General features: G+C 61.1%; 1 protein-coding gene across 6 annotated transcripts; it reads left to right on the top strand.

The window, feature by feature from the left end:
* The first annotated feature begins 2416 nt into the window (after positions 1-2416).
* ADPGK (ADP dependent glucokinase) lies at positions 2417-17173 on the top strand. 6 transcript variants are annotated; one of them, XM_060174276.1, is made up of 9 exons: positions 2421-2699; positions 10054-10279; positions 11265-11331; positions 11442-11526; positions 12227-12362; positions 14455-14575; positions 15000-15196; positions 15385-15483; positions 15990-17173. In XM_060174276.1, exons 1-9 carry the CDS (start codon positions 2473-2475, stop codon positions 16539-16541), a joined length of 1710 nt encoding a protein of 569 aa, XP_060030259.1. In that variant the 5' UTR covers positions 2421-2472; the 3' UTR covers positions 16542-17173. The 6 variants fall into 6 exon arrangements, with proteins under 6 accessions (XP_060030261.1, XP_060030259.1, XP_060030258.1 ...); XM_060174275.1 differs by having other exon boundaries at positions 2423-2699; positions 15987-17173; XM_060174278.1 differs by lacking the exon at positions 15385-15483 and having other exon boundaries at positions 2417-2699.
* The last annotated feature ends 2150 nt before the right edge of the window (positions 17174-19323 follow it).

Genomic DNA, 19323 nt, shown 5'->3' with positions numbered 1-19323 from the left:
TAACGAAAGGTTTGAGCCTGGTGAATCAGGACCCACCAGGAGGACCGATGGGCACCAGCTCCCTGCCTCCACCCGGACCCACGGGCACCGGCTCCCTGCCTCCACCCGGACCCACGGGCGCCGGCTCCCTGCCTCCTCCCGGGCCCATGGGCGCCCCTGCTGACCCTGCCTCCACCCGGACCCACGGGCGCCCCTGCTGACCCTGCCCCCACCCGGACCCACGGGCGCCGGCTCCCTGCCTCCACCGGACCCACGGGCGCCCCTGCTGACCCTGCCTCCACCCAGACCCACGGGCGCCGGCTCCCTGCCTCCTCCCGGGCCCACGGGCGCCCCTGCTGACCCTGCCTCCACCGGACCCACGGGCACCGGCTCCCTGCCTCCACCCGGACCCACGGGCGCCCCTGCTGACCCTGCCTCCTCCCGGGCCCATGGGCGCCCCTGCTGACCCTGCCTCCACCCGGACCCACGGGCGCCGGCTCCCTGCCTCCTCCCGGGCCCACGGGCGCCCCTGCTGACCCTGCCTCCTCCCGGGCCCACGGGCGCCCCTGCTGACCCTGCCTCCTCCCAGGCCCACGGGCGCCCCTGCTGACCCTGCCTCCTCCCGGGCCCACGGGCGCCGGCTCCCTGCCTCCTCCCGGGCCCACGGGCGCCCCTGCTGACCCTGCCTCCACCCGGGCCCACGGGCGCCCCTGCTGACCCTGCCTCCTCCCGGGCCCACGGGCGCCCCTGCTGACCCTGCCTCCTCCCGGGCCCACGGGCACCGGCTCCCTGCCTCCTCCCGGGCCCACGGGCGCCCCTGCTGACCCTGCCTCCACCGGACCCACGGGCGCCGGCTCCCTGCCTCCACCGGACCCACGGGCGCCCCTGCTGACCCTGCCTCCTCCCGGACCCATGGGCGCCCCTGCTGACCCTGCCTCCTCCCGGGCCCACGGGCGCCCCTGCTGACCCTGCCTCCTCCCGGGCCCACGGGCGCCCCTGCTGACCCTGCCTCCTCCCGGGCCCACGGGCGCCCCTGCTGACCCTGCCTCCTCCCGGACCCACGGGCGCCCCTGCTGACCCTGCCTCCTCCCGGGCCCACGGGCGCCCCTGCTGACCCTGCCTCCTCCCGGGCCCACGGGCGCCGGCTCCCTGCCTCCTCCCGGGCCCACATTAGCTCCTGCTGACCCTGCCAGCCCTCCGGAGCCGGCCGCAGTCTGGACCGGCCTCTCTGGGCAGGAGGACAGACCCCGGCATGGCACCGGGTCCCGGGCGCAGCGCCACAGACCAGCGATGCCCCGCTCTGTGCCTGCGGCCAGAATGTCACGTCGTCCTTCCCACACAAGACCGCGGGCTGGCAAGTCCAGGGCCGTGCGGTGCCTGTGCCCGCCTCGGGCCACGTGACTAAGGAGCGAGGAGGAAGGGAGGAGAGAGGGGAGGAGAGCTGGAGGACAGGCCCAGGTGGGCTCGCAGGGGGCGGCCTGGCCAGGGCTGAGGCGTCTCTGCCGCCTGTCTGCCTGTCTGTCTGCCTGTCCGTCTCCCCAGACGTGGCGTGAGGCGGCGGGTGCAGGCGCGAAGCAGGCCGCACCGGTCCCTCTGCCTCTGCCTCCGTCCATTTCTTTTCCTTCCTTTTTTTAATACTTTTAATTTTTTAAATATTTATTTATTTCCCCTTTTGTTGCCCTTGTTGTTTATCGTTGTTATTATTATTGATATCGTCGTTGTTGGACAGGACAGAGAGAAATGGAGAGAGGAGGGACAGACAGAGATGGGGAGAGAAAGACAGACACCTGCAGACCTGCTTCACCGCCTGGGAAGCGACGCCCCTGCAGGTGGGGAGCCGGGGGTTCGAACCGGGATCCTCACGCCGGTCCCTGTGCTTTGCGTCACCTGCGCTTAACCCGCTGCGCCGCCGCCCGACCCTTCCTTTCCTCCCTTAGCAGCGGCCTGCGGGGCACTGAGCCTGGGCCTGTGCAGCCCCGCAACCCCCGTGCTGTCTCCGCCCTGGAAGCCACGACGGGAAAACAGTCACAAGTCAGCCCAGCGGGAAACAGGGTGGCGCAGAGCAGCAGCCGCGCGCCCAGGGTCAGCCAGGGGCGCGGGCCCGCGGGTTTGGTTCCCGGGCGCCGCCAGGCCCCGCCCCCCGCGCACAGGCCCCGCCCTCCGCTAACAGGCCCCGCCCCCGCGCACAGACCCCCCCCCGCCCCGCGCAGAGGCCCCGCCCGCCGCACACAGGCCCCGCCCCCATGCACAGGCCCCGCCCCCGCGCACAGGCCCCCGCCCTCCGCTAACAGGCCCCGCCCCACGCACAGGCCACCGCCCCGCGCACAGGCCCCGCCCCCGCGCACAGGCCCCGCCCCGACAGAGCCTCACGCCCACGTCCGGGAGCAGGCCGCCCCTCGGGAAGTGTCCGCGGCGCGCCGGCTGACGTGCGTCGTGGCGTCACTAGACGCGCCGGAAGTGGCGGCCCGGCTCGCTGACGCGCCCGCGGGGCCCATGGCGCTGTGGCGGGGCTCGGCGCTGGCGGGCGTCCTGGCGCTGGCGCTGGGCTGCGTGTTCCTCCTGGAGCCGCAGCTGCCCGGCTCGGCGCTGCGCTCGCTGTGGAGCTCGCTGCGGCCCGCCGCCCCGAACCCCGCGCCCGACTCCCCCGAGGGCCGCTTGGCGGCAGCCTGGGACGCGCTCATCGTGCGGCCGGCCCGGCGCTGGCGCCGCGTGGCGGTGGGGTGAGTGCTGGGGCCGGGGCCGGGGGCCGGGGGTCCGGGGGTCGGGGTCAGGAGGGCGGGGTCAGGGTCCGAGAGTCGGGGTAGGCGCCCGGGGGCTGGGGGTCTGGGGGGTGAGGGCCGCAGGGGGTGAGGGGCACGGCCGCGGAGCCAGCCGCCCCTCACCCGGACCCCCCGCGCCGCGCCCCGTGAGGGGCCCCCGAGCCCGGTGCCTCCTGCGGCCGCCTGCCCGGCGCTGTGGGGAGCCCGGCCTCGCCTCAGGGTGCCCGGCGCTGCCGTGGCCTCACTCCGCCTCGTCACGCGTCGCGCTCTCCCCGCCTGCCGGTGCAGCGCCCCGTGGGGACTCGGGGTCCCGCGCCGTGTGCTCGCCTGAGGGCCGAGCGCCGTCCCTGGTGGCCGTCAGGAAACGCCCGCCTAGAGCGGCCTCCTCCGGGTCCGTGCCGGCCGCTGTGCCCCCGGAGCTCCCCTCCCTGCAGGCCGGTGTGCGGGGGCCGCCGCCGGAAGAGGCCACGCGCCTGCGACCCACCCTCAGCCCGGCACCGCGAGCTGGGGCTGCACCACCCGGGGCCCTGACTGGCTGCTGGGGGCACCCGGGTGCAGTGGGGTCCCCCCTCTGGCTGAGGTGTCAGCTGAGGGTGCAGTGGGGTCCCCCCTCTGGCTGAGGTGTCAGCTGAGGGTGCAGTGCGGTCCCCCCTCTGGCTGAGGTGTCAGCTGAGGGTGCAGTGGGGTCCCCCCTCTGGCTGAGGTGTCAGCTGAGGGTGCAGTGGGGTCCCCCCTCTGGCTGAGGTGTCAGCTGAGGGTGCAGTGGGGTCCCCCCTCTGGCTGAGGTGTCAGCTGAGGGTGCAGTGGGGTCCCCCCTCTGGCTGAGGTGTCAGCTGAGGGTGCAGTGGGTCCCCCCTCTGGCTGAGGTGTCAGCTGAGGGTGCAGTGGGGTCCCCCCTCTGGCTGAGGTATCAGCTGAGGGTGCAGTGCGGTCCCCCTCTGGCTGAGGTGTCAGCTGAGGGTGCAGTGGGGTCCCCCCTCTGGCTGAGGTGTCAGCTGAGGGTGCAGTAGGGTCCCCCCTCTGGCTGAGGTATCAGCTGAGGGTGCAGTGCGGTCCCCCTCTGGCTGAGGTGTCAGCTGAGGGTGCAGTGGGGTCCCCCCTCTGGCTGAGGTGTCAGCTGAGGGTGCAGTGGGGTCCCCCCTCTGGCTGAGGTGTCAGCTGAGGGTGCAGTGGGGTCCCCCCTCTGGCTGAGGTGTCAGCTGAGGGTGCAGTGCGGTCCCCCCTCTGGCTGAGGTGTCAGCTGAGGGTGCAGTGCGGTCCCCCCTCTGGCTGAGGTGTCAGCTGAGGGTGCAGTGGGTCCCCCCTCTGGCTGAGGTGTCAGCTGAGGGTGCAGTGGGGTCCCCCCTCTGGCTGAGGTGTCAGCTGAGGGTGCAGTGGGTCCCCCTCTGGTTGAGGTGTCAGCTGAGGGTGCAGTAGGGTCCCCCCTCTGGCTGAGGTGTCAGCTGAGGGTGCAGTGCGGTCCCCCCACTGGCTGAGGTGTCAGCTGAGGGTGCAGTGGGGTCCCCCCTCTGGCTGAGGTGTCAGCTGAGGGTGCAGTGCGGTCCCCCCACTGGCTGAGGTGTCAGCTGAGGGTGCAGTGGGGTCCCCCCTCTGGCTGAGGTGTCAGCTGAGGGTGCAGTAGGGTCCCCCCTCTGGCTGAGGTGTCAGCTGAGGGTGCAGTGGGGTCCCCCCACTGGCTGAGGTGTCAGCTGAGGGTGCAGTGGGGTCCCCCCTCTGGCTGAGGTGTCAGCTGAGGGTGCAGTGCGGTCCCCCCTCTGGCTGAGGTGTCAGCTGAGGGTGCAGTGCGGTCCCCCCACTGGCTGAGGTGTCAGCTGAGGGTGCAGTGGGGTCCCCCCTCTGGCTGAGGTGTCAGCTGAGGGTGCAGTAGGGTCCCCCCTCTGGCTGAGGTGTCAGCTGAGGGTGCAGTGCGGTCCCCCCTCTGGCTGAGGTGTCAGCTGAGGGTGCAGTAGGGTCCCCCCTCTGGTTGAGGTGTCAGCTGAGGGTGCAGTAGGGTCCCCCCTCTGGCTGAGGTGTCAGCTGAGGGTGCAGTAGGGTCCCCCCTCTGGCTGAGGTATCAGCTGAGGGTGCAGTGCGGTCCCCCTCTGGCTGAGGTGTCAGCTGAGGGTGCAGTGGGGTCCCCCCTCTGGCTGAGGTGTCAGCTGAGGGTGCAGTGGGGTCCCCCCTCTGGCTGAGGTGTCAGCTGAGGGTGCAGTGCGGTCCCCCCTCTGGCTGAGGTGTCAGCTGAGGGTGCAGTGGGTCCCCCCTCTGGCTGAGGTGTCAGCTGAGGGTGCAGTGGGGTCCCCCCACTGGCTGAGGTGTCAGCTGAGGGTGCAGTGGGGTCCCCCCTCTGGCTGAGGTGTCAGCTGAGGGTGCAGTGCGGTCCCCCCACTGGCTGAGGTGTCAGCTGAGGGTGCAGTAGGGTCCCCCCTCTGGCTGAGGTGTCAGCTGAGGGTGCAGTGGGGTCCCCACTCTGGCTGAGGTGTCAGCTGAGGGTGCAGTAGGGTCCCCCCTCTGGCTGAGGTGTCAGCTGAGGGTGCAGTGCGGTCCCCCCTCTGGCTGAGGTGTCAGCTGAGGGTGCAGTAGGGTCCCCCCTCTGGCTGAGGTGTCAGCTGAGGGTGCAGTGGGGTCCCCACTCTGGCTGAGGTGTCAGCTGAGGGTGCAGTAGGGTCCCCCCTCTGGCTGAGGTGTCAGCTGAGGGTGCAGTGCGGTCCCCCCTCTGGCTGAGGTGTCAGCTGAGGTGCAGTGGAGTCCCCCCTCTGGCTGAGGTGTCAGCTGAGGGTGCAGTGGGGTCTCCCCTCTGGCTGAGGTGTCAGCTGAGGGTGCAGTGGGGTCCCCCCTCTGGTTGAGGTGTCAGCTGAGGGTGCAGTGGGGTCTCCCCTCTGGCTGAGGTGTCAGCTGAGGGTGCAGTGGGGTCCCCCCTCTGGCTGAGGTGTCAGCTGAGGGTGCAGTGGGTCCCCCTCTGGTTGAGGTGTCAGCTGAGGGTGCAGTAGGGTCCCCCCTCTGGCTGAGGTGTCAGCTGAGGGTGCAGTGGGGTCCCCCCTCTGGCTGAGGTGTCAGCTGAGGGTGCAGTGCGGTCCCCCCACTGGCTGAGGTGTCAGCTGAGGGTGCAGTGGGGTCCCCCCTCTGGCTGAGGTGTCAGCTGAGGGTGCAGTAGGGTCCCCCCTCTGGCTGAGGTGTCAGCTGAGGGTGCAGTGGGGTCCCCCCACTGGCTGAGGTGTCAGCTGAGGGTGCAGTGGGGTCCCCCCTCTGGCTGAGGTGTCAGCTGAGGGTGCAGTGCGGTCCCCCCTCTGGCTGAGGTGTCAGCTGAGGGTGCAGTGCGGTCCCCCCTCTGGCTGAGGTGTCAGCTGAGGGTGCAGTGCGGTCCCCCCACTGGCTGAGGTGTCAGCTGAGGGTGCAGTGGGTCCCCCCACTGGCTGAGGTGTCAGCTGAGGGTGCAGTGGGGTCCCCCCTCTGGCTGAGGTGTCAGCTGAGGGTGCAGTGCGGTCCCCCCACTGGCTGAGGTGTCAGCTGAGGGTGCAGTAGGGTCCCCCCTCTGGCTGAGGTGTCAGCTGAGGGTGCAGTGGGGTCCCCACTCTGGCTGAGGTGTCAGCTGAGGGTGCAGTGGGGTCCCCCCTCTGGCTGAGGTGTCAGCTGAGGGTGCAGTGCGGTCCCCCCTCTGGCTGAGGTGTCAGCTGAGGGTGCAGTGGGGTCTCCCCTCTGGCTGAGGTGTCAGCTGAGGGTGCAGTGCGGTCCCCCCTCTGGCTGAGGTGTCAGCTGAGGTGCAGTGGAGTCCCCCCTCTGGCTGAGGTGTCAGCTGAGGGTGCAGTGGGGTCTCCCCTCTGGCTGAGGTGTCAGCTGAGGGTGCAGTGGGGTCCCCCCTCTGGTTGAGGTGTCAGCTGAGGGTGCAGTGGGGTCTCCCCTCTGGCTGAGGTGTCAGCTGAGGGTGCAGTGCGGTCCCCCCTCTGGCTGAGGTGTCAGCTGAGGTGCAGTGGGGTCCCCCCTCTGGCTGAGGTGTCAGCTGAGAGTGCAGTGGGGTCCCCCCTCTGGCTGAGGTGTCAGCTGAGGGTGCAGTGCGGTCCCCCCTCTGGCTGAGGTGTCAGCTGAGGGTGCAGTGGGTCCCCCCTCTGGCTGAGGTGTCAGCTGAGGGTGCAGTGGGGTCCCCCCTCTGGCTGAGGTGTCAGCTGAGGGTGCAGTGGGGTCCCCCCTCTGGTTGAGGTGTCAGCTGAGGGTGCAGTGGGGTCTCCCCTCTGGCTGAGGTGTCAGCTGAGGGTGCAGTGGGGTCCCCCCTCTGGCTGAGGTGTCAGCTGAGGTGCAGTGGGGTCCCCCCTCTGGCTGAGGTATCAGCTGAGGGTGCAGTGGGGTCCCCCCTCTGGCTGAGGTGTCAGCTGAGGGTGCAGTGCGGTCCCCCCTCTGGCTGAGGTGTCAGCTGAGGGTGCAGTGGGTCCCCCCTCTGGCTGAGGTGTCAGCTGAGGGTGCAGTAGGGTCCCCCCTCTGGCTGAGGTGTCAGCTGAGGGTGCAGTGCGGTCCCCCCTCTGGCTGAGGTGTCAGCTGAGGGTGCAGTGGGGTCCCCCCTCTGGCTGAGGTGTCAGCTGAGGGTGCAGTGCGGTCCCCCCTCTGGCTGAGGTGTCAGCTGAGGGTGCAGTGCGGTCCCCCCTCTGGCTGAGGTGTCAGCTGAGGGTGCAGTGGGGTCCCCCCTCTGGCTGAGGTGTCAGCTGAGGGTGCAGTGGGGTCCCCCCTCTGGCTGAGGTGTCAGCTGAGGGTGCAGTGCGGTCCCCCCTCTGGCTGAGGTGTCAGCTGAGGGTGCAGTGGAGTGCCCCCTCTGGCTGAGGTGTCAGCTGAGGGTGCAGTGGGGTCCCCCCTCTGGCTGAGGTGTCAGCTGAGGGTGCAGTGGAGTGCCCCCTCTGGCTGAGGTGTCAGCTGAGGGTGCAGTGGGGTCCCCCCTCTGGCTGAGGTGTCAGCTGAGGGTGCAGTAGGGTCCCCCCTCTGGCTGAGGTGTCAGCTGAGTGTGGGTCCTCCCTCTGGCCAGGCGGGGGTTGGGACCATCCTGACCCAGAGGGAAGGGGGGTGATTTCTGGATGGGACCGCTGGGTGGACTGAACCCCAGCCCCTCTCTGCTGTCGGGACCCAGCGGGCTCCAGAGTCCACCCTTCAGCCTCTGCCCTTGCATTCAGTAGGGACACTTGGGTGGTGGCATGAGCCAGCTTTTAGGCTGCCTGTGGCTCATTCCGTGAAGCTGTAGGCAGGCACCTGGCCCCTGGTGTTTTGGCCTGGGTCTCTAGTTTTAAAGGCACACAGACATTGGTCTGTGTCTCGCTGCCTCTTTTTGCCAGTCCCTGTTCAGGGCGCCAATATGCCGGGCTAGCTTCGCGGGCGGGAGACAGACGACCAGAGACTCATGGCTGAGCTGTACACAGATCAGTCTTTATTAATGCGGAACGCAGCACCATCTAAGCCATCTAAAACTAACTATAATCACAATCCTGTCCATATATATATATATATATATATATATATATATATATATACTTGCCAACAGGTAAACAGTGTAACAGGATGTAAACAGGAGTGTAAACAGGATGTGACGTAGAGAGGGTGGAGTGAAAAGAGATTGGTGAAAATCAGGGTGTACTAGGAGAGGGGGCGGAGCAAAAAGACATCGTGACCAATGGGGATTAAACCAATGCCCTGAAGGCAGGGCGGTGCTTAGTTCACAGTGGTTATGTAAATAGAACACAGTGTTAAGCAGGGGGGATTAAACCAATGAAACAGAAGGGGTCTTAGAAGCAGAATTAGAAGCAGACCAACATCTTTTTTCTTTTTTTCTTTTGCCACCAGGTTTATTGCTGGGGCTTAGTGCCTGCACCAAGAATCCACTGTTCCTGGGGCTATTTTTTCCTTTTGGTTGTCCTTGTTTAACTTTGTGGCTATTATTGTTGGTGATGACGCCGTTGTTGGATAGGACAGAGAGAAATGGAGAGAGGAGGGGAAGACAGAGAGGGAGAGAGAAAGACAGACACCTGCAGATCTGCTTCACCGCCTGTGAAACGACCCTCCTTCAGGTGGGGAGCCGGGGTCTTGAGCTGGGATCCTTGTGCTGGTCCTTGCGCTTTGCTCCATGTGCGGTTAACTTGTTGCGCTACCACCCAACCCCTGCCTCTTTCTCTTTCTTTCTGAAAAAAATCAGCTTGGCGGGGTCAGGTGGTGGTGCACCTGGTCGAGTGCTCACATTACAGTGCGCAAAGACCCAGGTTCAAGCCCCTGGTCCTCAACTACAAGGGGAAAGCTTCATGAGTGGTGACACAGAGCTGCAGGTGTCTTTCTCTCTATCTCCCCTTCCCCTCTCAACTTCTCTATCTCTATCTAATAATAAATATCTTAAAAAGTCAGCTTTGGGCCAGGCGGTGGTACACCTGGTTAAGTGCACCTACTACAGTGCACAAGGACCCAGGTTCAAGCCCCTGATCCCCACCTGCAGGAGGAAAGCTGTACATGTGGTGAAGCACTGCTACAGGTATCTCTCTGCCTCTCTCCCTCTGTCTCCCATTCCTTCTCAATTTGTCTCTATCCAATAATAAATAAAATAAAATAAATCAACTTGGAGCAGTGAAGCCCATCATGACAAGAAGAATGAGAGGATTTGAGTGTTAAAATATCTTCGGGGGGGGGGGGCAAAAATCAGAACAGATCCTGGAAGGGGGGGGAGAAAGGAAGGTGGGTGTGTCAACACTTTGCCCCTGCCCACCTCCCTGCAGTGATAGAAAGAATCACACCCACATGCAGCCCTTTCAGACCCAAGCTGGACCAGCACGAGACCCCCGGCTTCATCCCATGAAATAAATACAATTTTAAATTTTTCACATGAAATAAATACAATTTTAAATTGAAATTTAAAAACTGACGGGCCCAGGAGGTGGCTCAGTGGTAGAGCTGTGCTCTAAGGCCCAGAACTCCATCCCTGCATCACAGGGTGCTGCGGTGTCTCTCCCTCCTCCCACCCCTGCCACCCCCATAAAAAACACAGAAAATCATTAAAAAAGGAATGTTTGCCTGTCAAATGAGAACCCTGGCTGGAAACTTATCTCCCTTCCGGAGTCTCGTACTCAGTTGTGCTGTTTGCCACTGTACTGACTGACTCTCTCTCGCTGAAGTCCAGCCATTGGGGCTTTATTGCTGATGCACAAGCTCGAAGCTGCTTGCGGTGAATGGGGAGCCCCTCGGCAACAGGCGTGGCCCCTACCCCCCACTGGGGGCTGCGTGTGGCCAGCAGAGGAAGGGCCGGGAGTCCAGGCCTCCTCCAGAGGCCCCTCTCCTCTTCTGCAGCACGATCCCACCCTCACACCCTCTCCTCACTCTGCAGGGTCAACGCCTGTGTGGATGTGGTGCTGTCAGGGGTGAAGCTCCTGCAGGCCCTGGGCCTCAGCCCTGGGAGCGGGAGGGACCACTCCGTGCTGCACTCGCAGGCCCACCTGGAGGAGGCTTTCGCTCACTTCATGGGCAAGGGTGCCGCTGCCGAGCGCTTCTTCAGCAACCAGGAGGCCTTCCGTGACATCGCCCGGGTGGCCTCCGAGTTCCCGGATGCCCAGGTGTGTGAGAGGCCCGCTAGTACCTAGCACCGTGCCTGTCCCCTGAGTGATGCTGGCTCGTGGCGGTTGCAGTTTGCTTGGCTGTCAGCGCAGCTGTGAGCACACTCCCCAACATTTTTGAATGCGGATGGAGGGAGCGCAAAGCAGAGCGCCGTATGTGAGGCCGGGGCTCAAACTCGGGACCTGTGCTTGAGAATCCAGCATTTTCCCTACTGTGTCGCCTTTCCACGTCAGCCATGTTTAAGGTAGGGAGGGGCCAGTAGGTAGAGCGCTCAGCTCTTCAGCAGGAGCAGGCCCTGCGCTCAGGCTTGCTCGCCCCTCCTGTCACTCCTCTCAACCTCCCCCATGTAAGGCAGATAGCTCGTTTGGACAGAGTGCTGCTTTGCCGTGCGCATGGGCCGGACTTGAGCCCACCCCCGCTGCTTGAGGAAAGCTTTGGTACTGTGTTTCTCTCCCTACAAAAATGAGAAAAGAAAAAGAACGGTCGTGGTCATAGAGGGCCGGCAGGCGGCTGGCTCGGTAGAATGCACACGTCACCATGAGCAAGGACTGGGGTTCTGGGGTTCAAGCCACAGGAAACCGCATGGAGCTACCTTCAGGGTGCTGTGGTGTCTCCCCTTCTCTGTGTCTCTACCTCTCACTCTGTCCAAAAACTGGCTGCCAGAACAGTTGAGTCATGCCGGCACTAAGGCCCAGAAATTAATTACCCTAGTGGCAACCAAGCAAAGATCATGAAGTCCCAGGTATGTGGACCAGCTGTGTCCTCAGGATAGGGAACAGGGCCACCGTCACACCCCCAGGCATGACACCTGCTGCCACACATGCCTTCACACCTCTAGAGTGGCTCACACCATCCTGGGTGGGTTCTGTGGGGAAAACTTCCTGCCATTTCTCAGACCTCCACAGGCCCTCGTGGTGTCCACTTCTGGTCATGTGTAGGAGTCACTGTTTTGCTTGTTTTTCTTTCTGGAACTGTCCATTGTAGCTTCAGCAGTGGGCACAGAGCCATCCCTGCAGGAGAAGAGCCGTGTGGATGAGCTGGTGCGAGCCGGGTGGGGACAGGACAGCCAGGAAGCTGAGCAGCCAATGGGCAGCTTTTCATTTGTTTACATATTTTATTTTATTATCATTTTTAATTTTTAAATATTTTTTTATTTAACAGGACAGAAATTGAGAGGGAAGAGGGCGAAAGACACAGAGAGGCACCTGCAGCACTGCTACACTACTTGTGAAACTGGCCCCTGCAGGTGGGGACTAGGGGCTTGAACTCTGGTCCTTGTGCATGGCATTTAAACCCCCAGTCTCTCTTCCACCATGACCCAGCCCTTTGTCTCCTAATGCAAAAGGTGAAAGAGCTTTTTTCCTATGGAAGCTCTCGTGTAGTTTGTTTTGTTGTTTTTCACCCGGCTGTTTCTCTACATCGTCAAGCCTGCTGTGCACTGCTTCCCTTTCACTGGGTTTGGTGACTTTCCAAAGTCCCTTAAGCTGTAAGTCTGGTTGGCAGACAGAGAGAAGCTCAGAAACTCCTGTATGAAAACTCTGAACCCCCTTGACAGAATGTTAATATTCCCCTCCCCAAGACTTTCAGTCTGTGTTATAGTTAAATAAGAAATTGCCTAAGATGTCAGGCTCCACACGGAAGTGTCTTCAAGTCTAGGTGGCTAGCTCCAGGGGTCGTCACACAAACCTAAGGGTGGAAGGAGTGGGGTCTGGTTCATTTCAGGAGGGGAGTGACATCATTACGTGTGCTAGCTAGGCGGGGAAAGTCTACCCACGCGCTTCGTGTTTCCCTGTCTGTCTGGTCTCCTGAAGCAAACTGGGTTGGATGCAGGGTCCAGGCAACTGTACTGATTTTCATACTAGAGTCTCTTTTCCCTGTTATAGCCATTGTCTGTTTAGCCCACAGGTATGTGGTTTGTGGTTTGTTAACTTCATTTGTGGATCTAGTGTGAAGTCACTTCCCAGCTTTTACGGAAAGAATACAGATTGTGCTGTGACTCTGCGGAATTCTCTCTTGCAGCACTACGCAGGTGGGAATGCAGCCTTAATTGGACAGAAATTTGCAGCCAGCTCGGATTTAGAGGTAGGTCTGATGCCCAGATGAAAGTCTATGGCTTTCCTTGGAGTCCTAGTCACTTGAGGAATGAGAGTGAGCACCTGGTCCCTCATGCAGCTTCTGGGCCTACCAGGTGCCAGGCCTGGGGTGAGAAGGAGAAGTGTAGCTAGTGCCCACCGAGTGGCAGCCGCGTGCTCTGTCTGCGGCGTTTACTTAGACGATCGCTTATTAATGCTGGCAGCTCCCGTCTCAGTCCTGTGACTACCTTGTCTTTGCACATGATGCCAGAGGCAGAGAGGGGCTCTGAGCTGGCAAGAGGTGGGCCCGCTTTAACCCAAGACCCCACTCCTTAAGCACCACACCAGGTAAGGGTGAAGATAATGGACACGGGCAGTGGCAGGCTAGGCAGTTCCCAGCGCCTTCCATGCTTCGTTCAGTCACTACAGTACCCGGTACCACGCTAGCTCTTTGGTCGCCACAAGACACCTGCTACCTTGCTGTCCGGAGTCACACACCCGGGGAGGGAGAGCTGGGCCTGAAGCCTCTGAGTGCAGCTTCTCACGATCTGCCGCCGTGTGCCTCAGAGCAGAGCGGAGGCCGGGTGGAGGGGACCGGGGCCTCCCAAGAGTGGATGTAGGGACTCAGCCGAGAGTTCACTCAGTGCAGTGACAGTGAGCTTCCAGTGTCACAGCAATCTTTATGGCCTCAGGACTGCTGTCCTGTCCTTTGCATACGTCATTGGATTCAATTTCTTACATTCTGTTTTAAAATGTTTACATGTTTCCAGGAAGATGTTGATCTGTATTTTCCGTTTGCTGCTCGTCTCATCTTGGCATTAGGATTAAACCAGATGAGTCTTTTCTTTCTGTTCCTCACTGTCCTACAGCGGGGAAATAGCTCAGCTGGCAGAGTACAGGGCTGCTAGCCTGATGCTTCTTGTTTAATGCCAATGCACTAAACACCTTGGCTTCTTTCTGTCTATCTCTGCCTTCTCTTGTGAAACTCACCATATACAGGTAGGTGTGTGTGTGTGTGTGTGTGTGTGTGTGTGTGTGTGTGTGTGTGTGTGTGTGTGTGTTGGTGCATATATGTATGGACAGTGGCACAGTATTTGCCTTGCATATGAGAAGTTTCAGGTTCAGTCCTTGGAACTCCCCAAAACCCAGAGCTGGGCAGTGCTCTAGTGAAAAAGAAAAGAATCACTGTCCTGTGTTGCCTAGTGTGCAGATCAGTACTTTGAAAACTGTCTATTTTGTCTGGGCTTTGAGTTTGTTTAAGCCAGAGGGTGAGTCTGGACCTTGTTATTAAGAATGGAAGCTCTGGTCAGAGTGAGAGGAACGTAGGGAGCCTCTTCTGATCCAGCTTCTGGCATTCCTTAGGCAGGAAGCCTCTGTTCAAAGGAGCCGCTAATTACGGGCTGAAGGTGCCCTTTGAAGCTTCTGGACGAGGCATATTAAGCTGCAGCTGGTGTTGATCTTCTCTGGGGACTTTGAGGCTGGGCCAGGCCCTCCTGCCAAGGCTCCAGGGCCTTGAGTGGGGCCCCACACTGACAGACGCTTCCACAGAGGCTCGGGGCTTGGAGCCGAGAAAGGGCTTGGGAGCACTGCAGAGCCCGCCTTTCCCAGACTTTCTGAATTCCAGGTCTCTGCTGCCTGTGACCTCATGGGGGCACCTGCTGAGGGGATTAAGACCTGGAGGCCCCTCCCCAGGGAACTCTAGATTTCCTTTGCATGGGAGTTGGCTTTAGAAGCAGTGCACACTCTAGAATGAGCTTCCTGCGGAAGGTGGAGAGAAGCAGGAGGGCTGCAGGTTCTCCTCACTAAGAGCTGTGGCCGGCAGAGTCTGGGGAGAGAAGGTGCGGGAATTCGCCGGGGCTGTGAAACTCCCGGCAGCATGGGGGTGACAGCCTCTCTGCTCTCATCCCCTGGGAGGGGGCTAGAGGGCAAGGAAGCGGGGTGCGTCTGGGCCACAGCAACAGAACTGCGGTGGCCTGCACAGGGGTCTAGGGCTGAGGGTCAGCCAGGGCTCCTGCAGATTCTGCTCCCGGTGGGTGGGGGTGCCGTGGGAGGGGGTTGGACCCGCCTGGGCTGGCCTCAGGTGACAATGAGCTTATCCCCAGGTCCTCCTCTGTGGTCCGGTTGGCCCAAAGCTGCAGGAGCTTCTTGACGACAGCGTATTTGTGCCACCAGAGTCCCTGCAGGCAGCGGATGAGTTCCACCTGATCTTAGAGTACCAGGCGGGTGAGTGGCCAGGGAGCGGCCTCTGCAGGGCAGGACCCATTCTGGTCAACAAAGGGCTGGTGGGCCCTTGCTTCCCCTGAGTGACACTGGTGTGAGACGTCAGATCATGACAGAGGCCAGGACACAGAGTGACCAGTGTCCTTCAGGCTACAGCCCAGCGCCTCTCTGGAGATCTGGTGGCCCAGACTAGGGTGGGGAGAGTGCTGTCTCCTCCCTCTCTGACAGCAGAGCCAGGGGCCCGGCCTCGGCTAAGTCTGGGCCTCCACTTCTTTCCTCGCTGCCCACAATCCTGGGTGGCACCCGCTTACCTGAGGCCGTCATGGCTGAGGCCAACAGCTCCTGGCACCTCTGCCAGCCCTTCTACACACCACTCAGCCGCCTGACACCTCTTCTCCTTCTCCCACTATGCTGACGGCTTCTGCAGGCGAGGAGTGGGGCCAGGTCAGGGCCCCCCACGCCAACCGCTTCATCTTCTCCCACGACCTCTCCAACGGGGCCATGAGCGCCCTGGAGGTGTTCATGTCCAGCCTGGAGGAGTTCCGGCCGGACCTGGTGGTGCTCTCGGGGCTGCACATGATGGAGGGGCAGAGCAGGGAGCTGCAGCGCAAGAGGCTCTTGGAGGTAACAGCTGCCCCCCTGGGTGCCCAGCAGGCCACCTCGGGGACAGACTCCTTGCCCCCACTGCCCTCTGTGCTTGCCAGCACGTGGCTGCCTGTGTTGCTGCTTGTCGCCTACACCCTGTGCTCTGCCCTGGGGACCGGAGGTCCCTGCCAGTCCTTGCTGATGGCAGTGCTGTCCGCTCTCTGCAGGTGGTGGCCTCTATCTCTGACCTGCCCGCCGGCATTCTGGTCCACCTGGAGCTGGCCAGCATGACCAACCAGGAGCTCATGGGCACCATCGTGCACCAGGTAGTGGAGGCAACCTGGGCTCCCCTGCGTAGTCAGAGACCCTCTTGGGGCCCCGCTAGGTCTCCCACCGCGAAGGCTGATGGGACTGAGTGCTTTTCCTGGGCAGCAGTGGGCGCCCAGCAGGTACTGGAGGCAGCAATGGCCCGAGTTCTGCTCTGGCGGCCGTGAGAAGCGGCCTGTCCACACGCCTGGGCCCTGGACGGGGTGGTGGCTGTCCTGCTGATGGCTGTCGCTTGCAGCCCTGCTGTGCAGCCGCTGCCTCCATTTTGCCAGTGAAACTGACGCCTGCTGACCATGTAGGCAGGAGCCGGGACGGTGGACAAGTGTGGCAGCGCTCCCCTGCCCTGTCTGGGAACCGGTGTCGGGACTGGGGGGCACGTGGGCGGAGCTGCACTTCCCACTGTGGACAGGTGGAGGGAGCGCCCGGGGGGGGGGGGGGAAGCCTGAAGGTGCTGTCTCCCCCGTGAGGGGCCCTCAGAGACCTACCGTGCTGCTTCTGTCAGCAGGTCTTCCCTGCTGTGACGTCCCTCGGGCTGAATGAACAAGAGCTGCTGTTCCTTAGCCAGGCGGCCTCAGGCCCCCACTCCTCCCTGTCCTCCTGGAGCGGCATCCCCGACGTGGGCATGGTCAGCGACATCCTCTTCTGGATCCTGAAGGAGCATGGCCGCAGCGCAGGCAGAGCCTCGGCGCTCACCAGGGTGCACTTCCACACGCTGGTCTACCACATCCTGGCCACCGTGGACGGACACTGGGCCAACCAGCTGGCGGCCGTGGCTGCGGGTGCTCGGGTGGCAGGGACTCAGGCCTGTGCCACCGACACCATCGATGCCAGCCGGGTGTCCCTGCGGGCCCCCTCTGAGTTCCTGACCTCCCACTCGGGCGCCGGTGTCAGGGTTACGCTGAACCCCAGTGAACCAGTGGTGGTGTGGCACAGGGAGGGCATCTCTTTCCACTTCACGCCTGTGCTGGTGTGCAAAGACCCTGTTCGAACCGTGGGCCTCGGTGACGCCATCTCTGCTGAAGGACTCTTGTATTCCCAGGCAGGCCCCCACCCTTAGAGGGGCTGTGGGGGATGTGCTGAGGAAGGGGACCCGGCACTGACTGAGGAGGTAGGGCCGCTGTCTGGTAGGGTCTGAGGGAGAGACAGCCAAAGAACAGCAGCCCACCACACTGCAGCCAGACATTCCAGCCTGCTGACCAGCGCCAGACTTTCAGGCTTTGGTCACAATTAGCGCTTGAACAAGACTGGATTTCCATCCTGTTGTGCATTATGGGAGCTAAAAGTTGGTTCCCAAACACCTAATCTGCTTGCCACCCAGCGTCTTGAGCCAGATCTTGCGATGGAGAGAGCATGGCATGGGAGCAAGCTCCATGCGTCCCTCACGCTCCCCACGCTCAGTGTTACAGGAAAGGTCGTGAGCACCTCCTGGCCCGCTGCTCCCACACGCTCCCCTGCCCAGAGGTTGGGCAGCACCCAGGGGTGGAAACTTCTGGAGATGGGCCACTGATGCTGCACAACTGGAACCCACTCCCTGTTGGCCAGGTCACATGTGTTTACACGATGCGTCCCGTCCATCAGGGGGTCTGGCCTGGAAAGAACCCAGGATCATGAAATAGATGTCTTGTGTATTTATTTTTTTTACAAATCAAGATGGGCTTTTGAATAGATTAAAAGACTCACATTTGGGGAGTCCCGAGTCTGCTTCATCTTGTTGCTGCTAGCACTTGAGCCAGGTGGACGGCAGTCTGCCTTGGCTTGTGGGTCACTGGGTCCTCTGTCCCAGGGGTCCGCCAGCGCCTCCCACCCAGCCTGATTGTCCCAGACAGCGAACGGGTCAGCGGTCTGCTGTGTGACGTCGCCCTCAGTGCCACACCCCCTCTTCACTGATGGGCTGCCCGTCCTGCTCTGCCTGGTTACTCCAAAGACCACGCAGCTCCAGGTCAGGGGCATCAGCTTGTAGATATCTCTCTCCTGATACCTCCAACCTTGATTAAAAACACTGAAATGGGGGAGTCGGTGGTAGCACAGCGGGTTAAGCACAAAGTGCAAGGACTAGTGTAAGGATCCTGGTTCAAGCCCCCGGCTCCCCACCTGCAGAGGAGTGGCTTCACAGGTGAAGCTGGTCTGCAGGTGTCTTTCTCTCCCCCTCCTCTCTCCATTTCTCTCTTATCCAACAATGACAACATCTACAATGGCAACAAATGGGAATATTAAAAACAAACAAAAAAAAAACCACTGAAACAGTCCAGCAGGTGGCGCAGTGGATAGAACACTGGACACCCAAGCATGAGGTCTTGAGTCCAATCCACAGCAGCATGTATACCAGCGATGCCTGGTTCTTTCCCCTCAGTAAATAATTAAAAAAATTATTGTCGTATTTATTGTTATTGATATCACAAGGACCAGTGCAAGGATCCTGGCCCTAGCCCCTGGCTGGCTCCCCACCTGCAGGAGGTTTGCATCACAAGTGAAGCAAGTCTGCAGGTGTCAGTCTTTCTCTCCCCATCTTCCCCTCCTGTCAATTTCTCTGTCCTACCCAGCAATGACATCAATAACAACAACCACCACAAGGAGAACCAAGGGCAACAAAAGGGAAAAATAGCCTCCAGGAGCAGTAGATTAGTAGTGCAGGCACCGTAACCCAGTGATAACCCTGAAGGAAAAAAAAGAAAAGCTGACTTCACAGCCTGGGCATCCTATTGGACAGAAGTAAGGACTGTGCTGCTGGGCTCCAAGGAATGCTGTCTGTGGCATGCTGTCTCTACCTACTTTGATGCCAGGGTCATACCCACCACACCTGACCACCCAGGAAGCTCTTGCTCTGGCTTTCTGGAGAAATTACATAAGATTTGAAGGGACTGGCCAGTGAAGTGCTCTTGGCGGAGTGTCCTAAAGCAACTGGGGCCCACTGACTGAAGCTCGTCACTGTGCTGAATTTCATTGCTATGGGTGACGGGCCCTCAATCTCCTTGTTGATCATGTGCTCCAAGTTAACTTTTTTTTTTTGCCTCCAGGGTTATCGCTGGGGCTCAGTCCACTGCTCCTGGAGGCTATTTTTTCCCTTTTATTGCCCTTGTTGTTTTTCATTGTTAATTGCTATTGTTGCTGTTGGATAAGACAGACAGAAATCGAGGAGGGGAAGATGGGGAGAAAAAGACACCTGCAGACCTGCTTCATTGCTTGTCAAGCAGCCCCCCTGCAGGCGGGCAGCTGGGGGTTCAAACCGGGATTCCTACCCCGGTCCTTGCTCTTCACGCCATGTGCACTTAAGCCGCTGTGCTACCGCCTGGCCCCTGCATTAACTTTTTTTATATTTGCCTCCAGGGTTATCTCTGGGGCTCATACTGCACTACAAATCCACTGCTCCTGGCGGTCTTTTTTTTTATGGATATGACAGAAACTGAGAGGAAGATAAGGAGAAAGACACCTGTAGAACTGCTTCACCACTTGTGAAGCGACCCCCCTGTAGGCGGAAAGCCAGAGGCTCAAACTGGGATCTTGTGCTTAACCTGGTGTGCCCTTCTTGGCGTTAGTCACGTCTGTAACTGGGGAATCATCAATTTTGTTATCACAGACCTCTTGGTTCTTTAAATTGTATTTATTTTCACTGAATCCTGCTCAGTCCTGACTAGTGGTGGTGTGGAGGATTGAACCCGGGGCCCGAGACTCACGCAGACATACATAGTTTGTAGAACCTCTGCTGTCTGTCTCCCCAGCTCAGGATTTCCCTGTAACGCTCCTCCACTCGTTTCGGCTGTTTCATCCTTTGCCATCACAGGTGTTCAGCCTTTGTTCTGTCCTGACAACATTTGCTGGCACTTCCCTGTGAGCACTAATTT

The sequence above is a fragment of the Erinaceus europaeus genome, chromosome 16, assembly GCF_950295315.1.
Source record: "Erinaceus europaeus chromosome 16, mEriEur2.1, whole genome shotgun sequence".
In the NCBI taxonomy this organism is placed as follows: domain Eukaryota; kingdom Metazoa; phylum Chordata; class Mammalia; order Eulipotyphla; family Erinaceidae; genus Erinaceus; species Erinaceus europaeus.
This window is presented reverse-complemented; position numbering and strand designations above follow the sequence as displayed.

Excerpts from the sequence above, each read along its gene's own strand:
- ADPGK (XM_060174275.1), top strand. The coding sequence starts at position 2,473 with ATGGCGCTGTGGCGGGGCTCGGCGCTGGCGGGCGTCCTGGCGCTGGCG. Across the intron at positions 2,700-10,053 it reads TGGCGCCGCGTGGCGGTGGG|GGTCAACGCCTGTGTGGATG; the intron begins GTGAGTGCTGGG and ends CTCACTCTGCAG. Across the intron at positions 10,280-11,264 it reads CCGAGTTCCCGGATGCCCAG|CTTCAGCAGTGGGCACAGAG; the intron begins GTGTGTGAGAGG and ends TGTCCATTGTAG.